At 41.6% G+C, this 14,292-nt stretch overlaps 1 protein-coding gene across 1 annotated transcript in view; it reads right to left on the bottom strand.

Annotated features, from left to right (window-relative positions):
- COLGALT2 (collagen beta(1-O)galactosyltransferase 2) overlaps positions 1 to 14,292 on the bottom strand; it is a 115,272-nt gene that overhangs the window by 38,259 nt on the left and 62,721 nt on the right. The window contains exons 3-5 of the mRNA XM_075833450.1: positions 12,522 to 12,639; positions 11,727 to 11,861; positions 5,287 to 5,491 (exon numbers count right to left, since the gene is read on the bottom strand). Coding sequence (XP_075689565.1) covers positions 5,287 to 5,491; positions 11,727 to 11,861; positions 12,522 to 12,639 — 458 coding nt within the window. The remainder of the gene's footprint in view (positions 1 to 5,286; positions 5,492 to 11,726; positions 11,862 to 12,521; positions 12,640 to 14,292) is intronic.

Here is a 14,292-nt window from a genome sequence, read left to right as displayed (position 1 = left end):
CCCACCTATCCTGAGAATGAAGGTGCAGCAGTGTTGATTTTCTACGTTTTGCTTGCGCAACTACACTCCCGGCTACCCATCTGTTCAGGGAATCGAACCCCATTGAAGTGCTGCAGTTCCCCCCACAGAGGGTGGCGGGGGCATCGATATACAGGAAAAAACAATGAAGCGGATGCAGCGCTAAATCAGTGCTGCAGCCCCTTCATTCTCAAAATCGGTGGGGTTCCCAGAGGTTGGCCCCACCGATCATAAAGTCATGGCATATCCTACTAAGAAACAAAAGCCTACTCTCTCACGACATCTGCCACAGGTTAGACTCGGGATGCCGCCAAACACATTAGATGGCGGGTTCGAACAACATACATCTAAAGTGCATGGCCATCTTGATATCCATTCACAAGGAGCAATCATCGGTAATGTATGGGGACGAATAATTGTTTCTCCGATCCTTCCACCCAATGCATTTACATCCAGTCGGTAGCACATCTCTCTGTTTACACGGGAAGATGCGCTGCCGACTAGCGACTATTTTTCGATTTGCATAAAAGATTTGATCAGCTGATGAACGAGCGCTCGTAGGATCGCTCCCCTTCCCCATATCAATCTATAAACCAAAAATCAAATCAATCATGTACTGTACTAAGAAAAAGCTTTTTATGTGCAAATAGGATAGAATGAGGAAAAAGAGACCTATGCTTCACATATAATATCCTGAGCTAGCCTGCTGATCCGTCAGAAACTGAAGTAAAAGAAGCAAATGTGAACAGAGCTTTAGAGTTATATAATGAAAGGAGCAGAGGTCCAGGTAGAATATAGATTAGTAATCTGAGGGATTTAGAAATATTGATGCTGGAATATTAAACTCAGTAGAAAACAAAGCATATATAACAGTTTATACAGCTAGTTTATCATTCTCGTGTGTCCATCCAAATGAAAGCATTCTCTGAGGAAACCAGACTGGTAGAGAGTGTTCCCCATAGCTCCTAAATCAATAACCCCCCAACTCAAATAAATCGCATCAAAGTACCCCCAAGGGTATGACCATACACTGTGCTGTACATATTAAATGCCCCGCATGACACAGTGTTAGTACCTCTGGAGACGCAGTCTGTAACCCCTGGGGTACCTGGATACTAAAGGGAAAATACTGCTAATATTTTACATTCATAGATTATTCCATGATTCTAGTCACAGAAATAAAAAAGAGCATGAACACAGAAAACCACAAGTTGGCAGCGTATTTAATTCTTACAAAATCAGTATGCGCTCAGGATGGGATTAATTAAGACTGGCATTTTATACGCCAGTCTTAATAGAAAAAAAGATTAAGAGTAAGAGAAAAAAAAAGAGTAAGATGCGACACACTAACGCAGAGGCGAACGCTTCCTAAAAAAATATGTTGCGCCTTTCGCCTGGCCATGCGCCACAATTGTGGTGCAACGACCGCTGCCATGTGCCATCTATTTTACCCCTACAAAATAAAAGAGACCAAAAAAAAAAACATACTCACATTTTTAATACTTTTACTAGCTGGGCGTTCTGATGAGAAGTATCATCCACTTCTCTTCAGAACGCCCAGCTTCTGCCAGATCACGCTGTGACGTCACTCACAGGTCCTGCATCGTGTCAAACGAGCGAGGACACATCGGCACCAGAGGCTACAGATGATTCTGCAGCAGCATCGGCGTTTGCAGCTAAATCGATGTAGCTACTTACCTGCAAACGCTGGTGCTGCTGCAGAATCAACTGTAGCCTCTGGTGCCGATGTGTCCTCGCTCGTCTGACACGATGCAGGACCTGTGAGTGACGTCACAGCGTGATCTGGCAGAAGCTGGGCGTTCTGAAGAGAAGTGGATGATACTTCTCATCAGAACGCCCAGCTAGTAAAAGTAGTAAAAACGCCCCGATGTACGCACATAATACACGCCCAGTTGGACTTTTACTTTTAAACACACCCACTTGGACTTTTGCAAGCCTCATTTGCATAACTACAAAAATGGTCATAACTTGGCCAAAAATGCTTGTTTTTTAAAAATAAAACCGTTACTGTAATCTACATTGCAGCGCCTATCTGCTGCAATAGGAGATAGGGGTTGCAAAATCTGGTGACAGAGCCTCTTTAATAGGTAGAGAATAGGAACATCAAACATGCTTGAAGACTTAAAACGACTGTCCTGTAGGAAAGTCACCATAAATATGATGTAATCGCTGAATAGCTACATCCTTTCAGACTGCCCCCAGTGGCAATATGGGAAAGTGGTGGTCTTAAGGCCCTATTACACCGGCCAATAATCGGCCGATGCAGCAAGCGCAGATCAACAAGACATCGTTGATCGGTGCTCGTTTCCTCCTGTCACACGGAGCTATGGATGGGGTCGATCGCTCGTCCCCATACATTATTACCATATCGGCAGTGTGTCTCCCTGTTCCCACAGGGGGATGTGTTGCCGCCAACGAGAATATTTAACTTTTTTAAAACGATACGACCAGCAGATGAGTGTTTGCTCGTTCATCTGCTGATCGCTGCTCTGTTTACACAAGGCAATTATCGTCAAGGAGCGTTATATGAACGCTCGTCTGCCCGATATTCGCCCAGTGTAAAACCCCCTTAAGAGGCTCCTCCACACTGTGCTGACATCTGTAGTTAGACGTCAGTACAGTTTAGTATATGGGATGAGTGGGCACACCTTTGAACACTATATTACAGTTGATGTGTAGATAAAATCTACACAAAGAGTCATTTTATATATAAACTGCATTATTTTTATTGAACTGATCCTGGGTTAAATCCTGTCTTAAAGAGGCTCTGTCACCAGATTTTGCAACCCCTATCTGCTATTGCAGCAGATCGGCGCTGCAATGTAGATTACAGTAACGTTTTTATTTTTAAAAAATGAGCATTTTTGGCCAAGTTATGACCATTTTTGTAGTTATGCAAATGAGGCTTGCAAAAGTACAACTGGGCGTGTTGAAAAGTAAAAGTACAACTGGGCGTGTATTATGTGCGTACATCGGGGCGTGTTTACTACTTTTACTAGCTGGGCGTTCTGACGAGAAGTATCATCCACTTCTCTTCAGAACGCCCAGCTTCTGGCAGATCACGCTGTGACGTCACTTCCCCAGGTCCTGCATCGTGTCAGACGAGCGAGGACACATCGGCACCAGAGGCTACAGTTGATTCTGCAGCAGCATCAGCATTTGCAGGTAAGTAGCTACATCGACTTACCTGCAAACGCCGATGCTGCTGCAGAATCATCTGTAGCCTCTGGTGCCGATGTGTCCTCGCTCGTCCGACACGATGCAGGACCTGTGAGTGACGTCACAGCGTGATCTGCCAGAAGCTGGGCGTTCTGAAGAGAAGTGGATGATACTTCTCGTCAGAACGCCCAGCTAGTAAAAGAAGTAAAAACGCCCCGATGTACGCACATAATACACGCCCAGTTGGACTTTTACTTTTAAACACGCCCACTTGGACTTTTGCAAGCCTCATTTGCATAAATACAAAAATGGTCATAACTTGGCCAAAAATGCTCGTTTTTTAAAAATAAAAACGTTACTGTAATCTACATTGCAGCGCCGATCTGCTGCAATAGCAGATAGGGGTTGCAAAATCTGGTGACAGGCATGTTCACACATTCAGGATTTGACACGCGGATTTCTGGAGCAGAGGTGACACGGAATCTGCATTTTAATTCCATGCAGAATTTGTCAGAAAAATGAGCATGCTTGTTTATTCTCCGCAGCATGTAAATGGGGTTACAAAGACACCATTTATTCAAAATTGGAGGCGAAATGTGAGCGGATTTTAGCGCAGAATCTCTGCCAAAATACTCTTCAAATCCACAACACGTGAAGATAGCCTTATAGACCGTATCCACAATTCTGTTGGGTGCTAGTGGAAACACTGGACAGGCTTGTCACAAGACACACTCCCGTAATGCAATCATTAGGTTGCAGTCACCAGTGATGTACTTGGGTAGTATTTCTGTAGTGTAAACATAATCTGCAGAAAACTTTACAATATATGCCTATGAGAAATATATTCTGCGGAGTATTTTTCTCTATGTTTATACTGTGGAAATAGAAAGCAAGTACACCAAGTGTTAGCGCACCTTTAAAGAGGCTCTGTTACCAGTTTATAACTCCTACCTAATCTAATAGGCTCTTTGATGTGGATAACTACCTTTTTTTTACAAATTTTTGTTTATTTATGAACATTTTTAGATTTATGCAAATTTGCTCTTAATGCCCAACTGGGCGTTTTTTTTACTTTTCCCCAAGTGGGCGTTGTAAAGGAAAGTGTATAACGCTGACCAATCAGCGTCATACCCTTCTCTCCATTCCAGCCCAGCTTGATCCACAGCACAGCATGATCTCGCAAGATCACGCTGTGACGTCACTTCCACCCACAGGTCCTTCACCGGAGCGACGGAAGAGTGAACAGAAATCGCCTTTAGCCGTGCCAAGACATTTATCCGAATCTGCAGCGGCTGGAGGCGATGTCTGTTCAGTCTTCCATCGCTCCGGTGAAGCACTCGTTGGATGAAGTGATGTCACATCGTGATCTCGCGAGATCACGCTGTGCTGGAATGAAGAGAAGTGTATGACGCTGATTGGTCAGCGTCATACACTTTTCTTTACAATGCCCACTTGGTGAAAAGTAAAAAAAACACCCAGTTGGGCATTAAGAACAAATTTGCATAAATCTTAAAATGTTCATAACTCGGTCAAAAATAAACATTAAAAAAAAAAAAACAGTAGTTACCTACATCAAAGCGCCTATTAGATTAGGAAGGAGTTATAAACTGGTGACAGAGACTCTTTAAGGGTGCGCTAACACTTGGTGTACTTGTTTTCTATTTCCACAGCGTAAACATGGAGAAAATGAGAGACTCTGAATATTTTTCCCATAGGCATATTTTCTAAAGTTTTCTGCTGCTTATGTTTACACTGCAGACATACTAAGCAAGTACATCACGTGTGACTGCAACCAGAGCCTCTTTAAGGTCTATGAACACACTGCAGTCAAATCGCAAATCGTCATTTTGCAAAAATTGCTATTTGACCACACCATGTGAATAGACTCTGAGAATGATCAGATCAGCCGAGCTTGCATGTGTGCTACAGTAGGGAGGGGGTTAGGGTGCCAAACAACGGCATTTGCCACCGATTTAATGTATACAAATTTCCATACAAAACGTAGCCATTCATAAAGACTTAGTGGTGTTTTTCCAAGTATTTCAGCATAAAATATGTTGTCAGCTGCTCAGGTCTCTATATACATACCTGCATTTCTGCAGGAGAAAGCAAATACAATGATGTCATCAAAAGTCCATGTAAAGTCCTTATGTGGAGGGTAGAACTGTAGATCCATGGAGGTTTCTTTTCGAAGGTCAATAAGCATTGTTGAATGAATCATTGGGACCGGAAAACAGCCCTGTCTCTTCCATTCTCTTATAAGCACATAGTCCGGAGTTCTTTTATAATAACCCTGAAAAAGAGTGCATTTATACCTGGGATTAAAAGGCTAAAAAATAAAAAAGTGCATGTATATATATGTAAATACATTGAAAAATATGTTCAAATATGTCTGAAGGTCATATTTATGAAGCCCCTGTGCTGCTTTTTCAGACACATACGAAATGTGTCGGGAAAGTGGGTAGGACTTCAGAGTCATAACTTTAAAAAATGTAGGAAAAACAATGCCAGCTTCGACCTGGCGTTGTTTTCTCAATCGTTAGATTCAGCAACAGGACATGCACATTGTTGATGAATTTGGTGCCCGTGCCCTGAGGGAGAGATTGGCAGATGAGGGGTTTTGCAGTTTGTGACTTTCATCTGTAATTTTTGATCTTGTGCTATATAATAAAGTTGATGTGGAAATGTTTCGGCCCTTTCTTTTAGCATACCAATGTAAAAAAAGGATTAGAATAGAAATAAACTAAAGTGAGAGATAAAACAAATCTGAAAAACAAGGGAAAAAGTAATTAAAGTAGTATTTCCATCTCAGACATTTATGACATATAGGATAGGCTATAAATGTCTGAGATGTGGGTCCCACTTCCGGGACCCACACTTATGTCTAGAATGAGGCCCCATGATCCCCGTTCAAACTGTCGCTGGTCCCCGGCCTCTCTCTGACATGGTGGCCGGATTTTCCGGGCACATCAGAGCACATTTTCCTGTGCTGTTTCCGGAAAAGCTGTTCCCGTAGCTCCCGAGTTTTGGAGACAGTATAGCTTGCTGTGCTATGCTGTTCTTGTAACTCCCATTCACTTTTATAGGAGTTCTGAAAACAGCGTAGACAATCAAGCTTGTCTGTTTCCGATAAACCCGGGCCCCAGTGACAGCAGCAAAAGGTAGGATGAGGGGGCATGGTCAGGGGGTTCCAATCTAGAGATTTGTGCAGGTCCCAAAGGTGGGACCTGCATCTATTGAACATTTATGGCATATCCTGTGAATATGCCATAAATGTCTGAGATGGAAATACTTCTTTAAAATGAGAATGTCTTTTTTGAGGAAAATTCCATTCATTTTTTAAGGAAAAAAGCACACATGCATAAACTGTCTAACAGGAAAACTGGCTATATGAACAAGTACAGAACCCAATTTTACCGTCAGTAAAAGTCCTAAATTGCAAGCTTTGTGATATACAGCTTTCTCTCTCCTTTCCTACAGGTTCACACGTTGTATTTTTTTTGTTCCCATTTTTCAAGGTAAAAATGACAGAAAAATATATTTATGTAATTTTTACAGAAAAACACACATGCAAAAAGAAGAAAAATGGCGCGAAAATCAAGACGAAAATGTCACTGTCGATATTATTGGTGTATAATATACTGGGTGGATGAAAGAAGTTGAGGCATAAAGGGGGCCCACTCTGAATCTATCATCCAAGGGCCCATACAAACCTAGAGCCAGCCCTGCTTACAGTTTAAAAATAAAACATCAGCATACTGTAACCGAATAACAGTGTGAATTCAAAATCATCATATATACACATTTACTTTTACACCTAAGACTTCGTTCACATCTGCGTTCCGCTCATGGGTTCTGTCAGAACTTTCCGTCAGGGGAACCCATGAAAGGAAACTAAACGGAAACCATAGCTTTCCGTTTGCATTACCATTGATTTCAATGGTAATGCTTCTATTGCAAATGGTTTCCGTTTGTCTCCGTTCCGTAAAGTTTCTGTTTTTTTGGCAGGATCAATAACGTAGTCAACTGCACTATTGATTTTGCCAAAAATAAAACGGAAACCACACTGACGGTTCCCTGACGGAACCCATGAATGGAAGCCCGACGCAGATGTGAACGAAGCCTAAGACACTTGCTGCACTGATGCCACTCACACTTTGAACACATGCCACACACGTGCCACTCACACTTGGGACATGTGCCACTGACACCTAGGACCGATGCCACACACGCAGCACTCAATCCTAGGACCTTGACTTACAAAGGGGTCTATCAAATTCTAGCGTGGCAACAGTTATTTTGGCAGGGAAAATAATGCAGCATGTAGCAATATTTTTCCTCTCAGATCTGCCGAAAACTGTGATGGAGGCTCCAACAAAAAAGTAAATAGGGCCTAATTTCCCTGCAGCTACTGAGGGAGGGGATTGTATTGGTTTACTGCAGATATTAATAAGTGCACTGATGAGCATCTGCTGTATGCCAGGTCCAGTGGCTGCTTATTTTTTCCGAATACTACAGTCACTCAGCAGTGCCAATTTCTCTTATATAATGAGGTCTGTGAAATCTGCGGCCCCACCCTAATGGGTCAAACAGTGAACTGACCAATGCTGGTCTGGTGATCTGGAGCTTTCCTTCTGGGGAGAGAAAGCACTGCTTCCTCTCTGCTGCATGGTTCTTGCACGATTACACAGAGGCAGCCAACCTCATCCCTCTTCTCCACCTTGCCATGTCTCTGAGTGTCTGATCAGCGGCCGCATACAGATAAGCTTAAACAGATACCCAGAATGAATAAGCTTCAGACTGTAGCTGTAATGAACAAAAACTGTTTGGGTGGAAGCCCACCTGCCCACTGTCCACTAGCCCATCTGGCATTAGTCGGAACTGACGGATAATTGAAACACTTTTTTTGTAAACACTCCTGATTTGGTCTTAAAAAGCTGATTTCTATTCCATTTTAAAATCATAAATAAAGAATTTCCATTAAAAAAAAAAAAAAAGCAGATGAAATCTGCAATGTATGGATAGGGTCTAAAGCAGGGGTCTCAAACATGCGGCCCCTGAACACCAAAGCTCCCGAGACATCCTCGGGACAGCAGAGAGCAGACCGAAGGAGGAGCGCCACACACGCACCCTCTGTAGAAAGTTCCGCACACACCCCTGTAGAAAGTGCAACTCTCCATGTAGATAGCGCCACACACAGCGCCCTGTAGATAGCGCCAGCCCCCTTGTAGATAGCACCCCACTATGTCGACAGGACTACACCCCCCTCCCTGTTCATAGCTCCATTGGGGCTCCCTCTAGAAGTGGAATCCCCATTCAGAGCGTTGCCGATGCTGTGGCCGGGGTTTCCGCTCCTAGAGGTGGCCCCTGACGTCACTGTCTATATATGGACAGTGACGCCAGGGACTCCTCTAGGAGAGGAATCGCCAGCCAGAGCGTCGACAATGCTAATGGAGCTATCTGAAGGGAGGGAGGTGTAGCGCTGTCGACAGGGTGGCACTATCTATAAAAGGGGTGTGTGTGGCACTATCTATAGGGTTTGTATGGCACTATCTACAGGGGGTGTGTGTGTAGCATTATCTACACAGGGCACTGTGGCACCATCTACAGAGGGGCAACTTGGCACTATCTACAGGGAGCACTGTGGCACTATCTACAGAGTGCACTGTTGCATTACCTATGGGGGTGGTGGCAGTATCTAAAGAGGGCACTGTGGCAATATGTACAGAGGGTACTGTGGCATTATCTACCCAGTGCACTGTGGCATTATCTACAGAGGGCACTGTGGCGTTATCTACAGGGGGGGTACTATCTACAGAGGGCACTGTAGCAATATCTACATATGACACTGTGACAGTATCTAAAAAGCGGTTGCCCAATCTTAACATTCTTGTGTCTGCCAAACGCTGCCAACTGAGCAGCCAGACTGCATTTAGCAAAACTTAAACTGGAAAACTCGATTGTTAAAATAAGCACAAGGAGTAAACTCGCAAATTTCCGGTAAGTTTAAATTATTATAGTAATGTAGTATTGTTATAGTAGTTCACATAACTAAATGATTAACAAAAAAATTGTATTGTATCAAATTTGAAAGTATCGCGGCCCGTCAACTTGAAATTTTTTCTATGTGCGGCCCATTTACCCGGCCGAGTTTGATACCCCTGGTCTAAAGGATAGATTTATACTTCTCCACTTTTTATTTGACCCTCTCCCAGTTTTTGCAAAAATAGACACCACCGTGAAACTGCAAATTTTCACACTTTACTTTTTTTATATTGGATGAGAATAAGGTACATGTAGTGTAAGTGCTGTGGATTTTCCATACTATATACCATTGTAGAGAAACAGTGCAAGTGCGTAGATCTTAGAACAGAAGTCTACCTATGCAAATTTTGTTATTTGACACAATACCCATGATTCAACACAATGCTAAAGTTTATAGTGTTGGCTACGTATTACTTTTATTGACTGCATATGCAGAGAGTTCCAAGAACACTGACTTATATCCATGCCAACATTGACCCATAATTTCCAAAGACATTTAACTGCTGATCCCAGGGATTTAAGTATTGGATGCTGTCTTCATTAATGTAGGACAATGTCACATTTACAGAAATTATTTTATTCATTTATTTTTTTCTGAACTTATTTTCCAGAAATATTAGATTGCATAGCCAAAAAAATTACATCCTACAAGTCATTTCAGGAAAACTGGCCTTCATTATGAGTATACTTTAGGCAAGGTTCACATGTCATTTGAGCCCTGGTGTATATGCCGGAAAAAGTATACACGCCAAACATATCCATAGGGCTCCTTTCACCCAACGGAGGACAAAAGAGTGTACTTTTGACCTCCATCGGGCAGGTATTACATCGGTATACTTTTTTTGTGTTGTATAGAAAAGCCTAGTCTACTAGTCCTGGGTAGAGACATCCCACACGGCAGTAGGATAATTTCCCTGGATCAATTAAAGTTCATTAATTGTTATATTAACCACTTAAAGGTGTTTTCTGAGGTTATGAAAAAGAACAGAAAAGTACCTGCATGTGTGTGAAGGCTCACCAGGTGATACCACCATATCTCAGAAGTAGTTATATTTCATTTTCATTATGTTGACCAGCTCTGTGCAGCACTGTGGTTTTCATTTTGATAGTGCTTGCTGTGGGTGGGATTACCATGTAAAGGACTACAGTTCCCATGATTCCTCTTCCCTGTCACAGGCATTGCCTGATGATAAGAGGCATGTGATGTGTGACAACTCGTACACAACAGCGAGGTGGAGACGGGAGATAACCCTGTGTTCAGTGTATGGACCGTCACACAAGCAGGAGACAAACACCAGGAGCATGGTCATGTGACGGATTGTGACACTGGCTTACAGAGACATTTCAGCTACAGACAGTACATTAGTAAGTGACTAATATTACTGCAGTTAAACTATTTGCACGCCATTTAAAAACCCCTTTAAAGATGCAGTGATGGTTTTTTTATTTTATTACCCATAACATTTGTTTTCCATCAACTTAGCTTTATGAGGGCTTGCTGTTTGCGGGACAAGTTGTGTTTTGGTAATTGTAACATTATGGAGTACATATAAATCACTAATTAAGTTCAATTTTATCAGAATCGAGCTTAACCCCTTCACGCAATATCACGTAACTGTACGTGATAAGGGTTAAGGGGAAGTATAGAGCGAGGTCACGTGCTGAGCGCGCTTCATACACAGCGGGTGACGGCTGTGTTACACAGCCGACGCCTCACTGCAACGGGCGGAATCAAAGATCACTTTGATTCCACCCGTTTAACACCTTAAGTGCTGCAGTCAATCGCAACCGCGGCATTTAAAGTGTTAGAATCAGGGGCCGTTAACGATGGTTGTTATGGCAGCCTGGGGGCCTAACAAAGGCCCCCAGGTCTGCCATCTTTGTACTCCCTTGAAGCTCTGCCTCCGGCAGACTGTCAGAATTACGATATACTGCAATACATTAGTATTGCAGTATATCATGCAAGCGATCCAAAGATCGCTGCTTCAAGTCTCTTTGGGGGACTAATAAAAAAAAGTAAAAAACAGTTAAATAAAGGGTTTTTTTATGTTCCAAAAAAAAGAAAATATTAAAAGTTCAGAAAACCCACCTTTTCATATTTTTTCCCTAAATCAATGTTAAAAAAAATAAAAGTTAACATAACTGGTATCGCCGCGTTGGTAAAAGTAAACTAAATAATGTCAAATATAGTGAGAAATGTTATAATAGTTTTTATTTATGAGCTTCGGGCACAGGTGTGCAGCTTCAAAACAATACAAAACCATACAAGAATAACTGATTTTAACAAAATAGAAATGAATTTGGGACCTTTCACAACACACAATAGTGTTTCTCACTTAGTAAATAATAACAATTATTCAAGCCAAGAACTCCGTACTTTCAACGCAGACATGCTGAGGTCTATCTTCCACTGCACAACATACTGCACACCATGAGAAATATTGTCAATTATTTCTTAATGTTTTTGTATCTTTAATATTTACCTGAGGTGTCATACCACACCAAAAATTTGAGTAAAGCGACCGAGATTCTAGCATAGGAGCCACAATGGTTTTGTTTTCTTCAATCAGCCGATTTAACGTTTGTGGGTTTGTCAGAAAATTGTCTACATCTACGTACTGAAAGGACAGAATATATAAAGACACACTTTAACATCTTCCAAACTATATATGACAATGAAAACACTAATATGGGGAGAGTTATAATACATGTACTGGGGTTACTGAGCAACAGAGGAAAATAGTTGCAAAAAAACACTGCAGTGGAAAATGTTCAGAGCGTTAAAACAAGCAAGCTGTCAATCCAATATCTGTAGTTGTTATGTATTCTAGAGAAAGCGGTTTTCATCGCGTTTTTTGCTCGCGGCGCTGAATGGCCGAGGCAAAAAACGCCACAAACAGAGTGCAGGCAAAATACTCTGTGTGAACATACCCTATGGCTCCCTAATGAAAATATAAATTTTACTACTACTTATAATTCGAGAACTAATGTACAACGGAAGACTGTCTACCGGCAGAGAAGATGCCTGAGATGTGGAGTTCATATAAATCCTCTGGTATATAAGCATTAGCTCTGTATAGAGTCTGATATATGAGCCTGGTTAGGTTCTGAAATATTTATGAACTATACTATTGTGCATACCGATCACATAAACATAGGGATATTATGTATCTGATCTACAACATAATTATTATAGGGGCAACACTAATAAAAAGAGTTTGCATTTGATCCATTGTACAGAATGCTTATCAGAACAAAAAGGTTTATATTCAACTTACAAAGATAAAATCAGACCATTTTTCCCTTGCAGTGCGCAGTGCCGCCTGACGAAGTTTCATCATATGGGCAAATCTGGATGCCGGCCAGTGTTTAGGTCCAAATTCATCAGAGTAAGATCTGTAAATAGACATAATGATCTATAAAAACGGCTTCATGTCTTCTCCAATTGTCCCATTGCATTCTTTATCCAAATTAAATCACTGCAGCAGCAAAACTGGTCCTGAAAGAATTTGTCTGTCAAAGTGTTTGGATAAGTATACAGTGCACAACACCACTATAAAATAGACATTATGCACCAGGAACATACAGTACTATGATAAAGTTTTAGACAGTTGTAGAAAAATGCTGCAAAGTAAGAATGCTTAAAAAAAACTAGAAGTTTTGTTCGTTTTTTTTAAATCAATTAACAAAATGTAAAATTATTGAACAGGAGAGAAATCTAAATCAAATCAATATTTTGCATGACCACCCTTTGCCTTTAAAACAGCATCAATTCCTCTAAGTACACTTACACACTGTTTTTGAAGGAACTCGTCAGGGAGGTTGTTCCAAACATCTTGGAGAACTAACCACAGATCTCCTCAAACATTCTGTCTCTTCATTTAATCCCAGACAGACTCGATGAGGTTGAGATCAGGGCTCTGTGGGGGCCATATCCATCACTTCCAGGGCTCCTGTTTCTTATTTACAATGAAGATAGTTCTTAATGACATTGGCTGTATGTTTGCGTCATTGTCCTAATGCAGAAAAATTTGGAGGCAATCTTATGCCAACCTAATGGTATTGGATGATTTAAAAGTATCTGACTATTTTTCTTAGCAATGAGGACACTATTAATCCTGACCAAATCCCCAATCCCACTTGCTGAAATACAGCCCCAAACTTGCAAGGAACCTCCACCATGCGTCACTGTTCCCTCCAGACATTCATTATTGAACCGCTCTCCAGCCCTTTGGCGAACAAACTGCCTTCTGTTACAGCCAAATAATTCAAATTATGACTCATCAGACAAGATGCTGCCATTCTTCTGCACCCCAGTTCCTATGTTTTCGCGCATAGTTGAGTCGATTGGCCTTGTTTCCACATCGAATGTATGGCTTTTTGGCTGCAATTCTTCCATGAAGACAACTTGTGGCCAGACTTCTCCAAAGAGTAGATGGGTGTACCTGGGTCCCACTGGTTTTTGCCAGTTCTCAGCTGATGGCACTTATGGTAGCAAGCATGATGTGTCTTTGATCTGTAGCACTAAGTTTCCTTGGCTGACCACTGCATCTACAGTCCTTAATATTGCCTGTTTCTTTATGCTTCGTCAAAAGCTTGAACGGCACATCTTAAAACCCCAGTCTGCTTTGAAATTTTTGCCTAGGAGAGACCTTGATGATGGAGTATAACTTCCTTGTGTCTTGTGGCGGTGCTCAGTCTTACCATGGTGGACTTGTGACATCAAACGGTCTTCCACAACCTCACTTTTGTAGCAGAGTTTGGCTGTTCCTCACCGAGTTTTAAGCCTCCTACACTGCGGTTTCTTTTACAGTTAATGACAGTGTTTCAACCTACATATGAAAATGATGATCATTATCACCTGTTTGGTATAATTGGTTAATCTTACACCTGACTATAATCCTTCAAAATCCATGGCTTTGTGCAAGTGTACCTAGAACGATTGATGCTGTTTTGAAGGCATAGGGTGGTCACACCAAATATTGATTTGATTTATATTTCTCTTCTGTTCATTCATTTTCTTATTTCATTAATTGATAAAAAAAAACT

This window comes from Rhinoderma darwinii, chromosome 7 (assembly GCF_050947455.1).
Source record: "Rhinoderma darwinii isolate aRhiDar2 chromosome 7, aRhiDar2.hap1, whole genome shotgun sequence".
NCBI lineage: Eukaryota > Metazoa > Chordata > Amphibia > Anura > Rhinodermatidae > Rhinoderma > Rhinoderma darwinii.
Note: the sequence above shows the minus strand (reverse complement) of the source record. Positions and strands in the feature narration are given on the sequence as shown.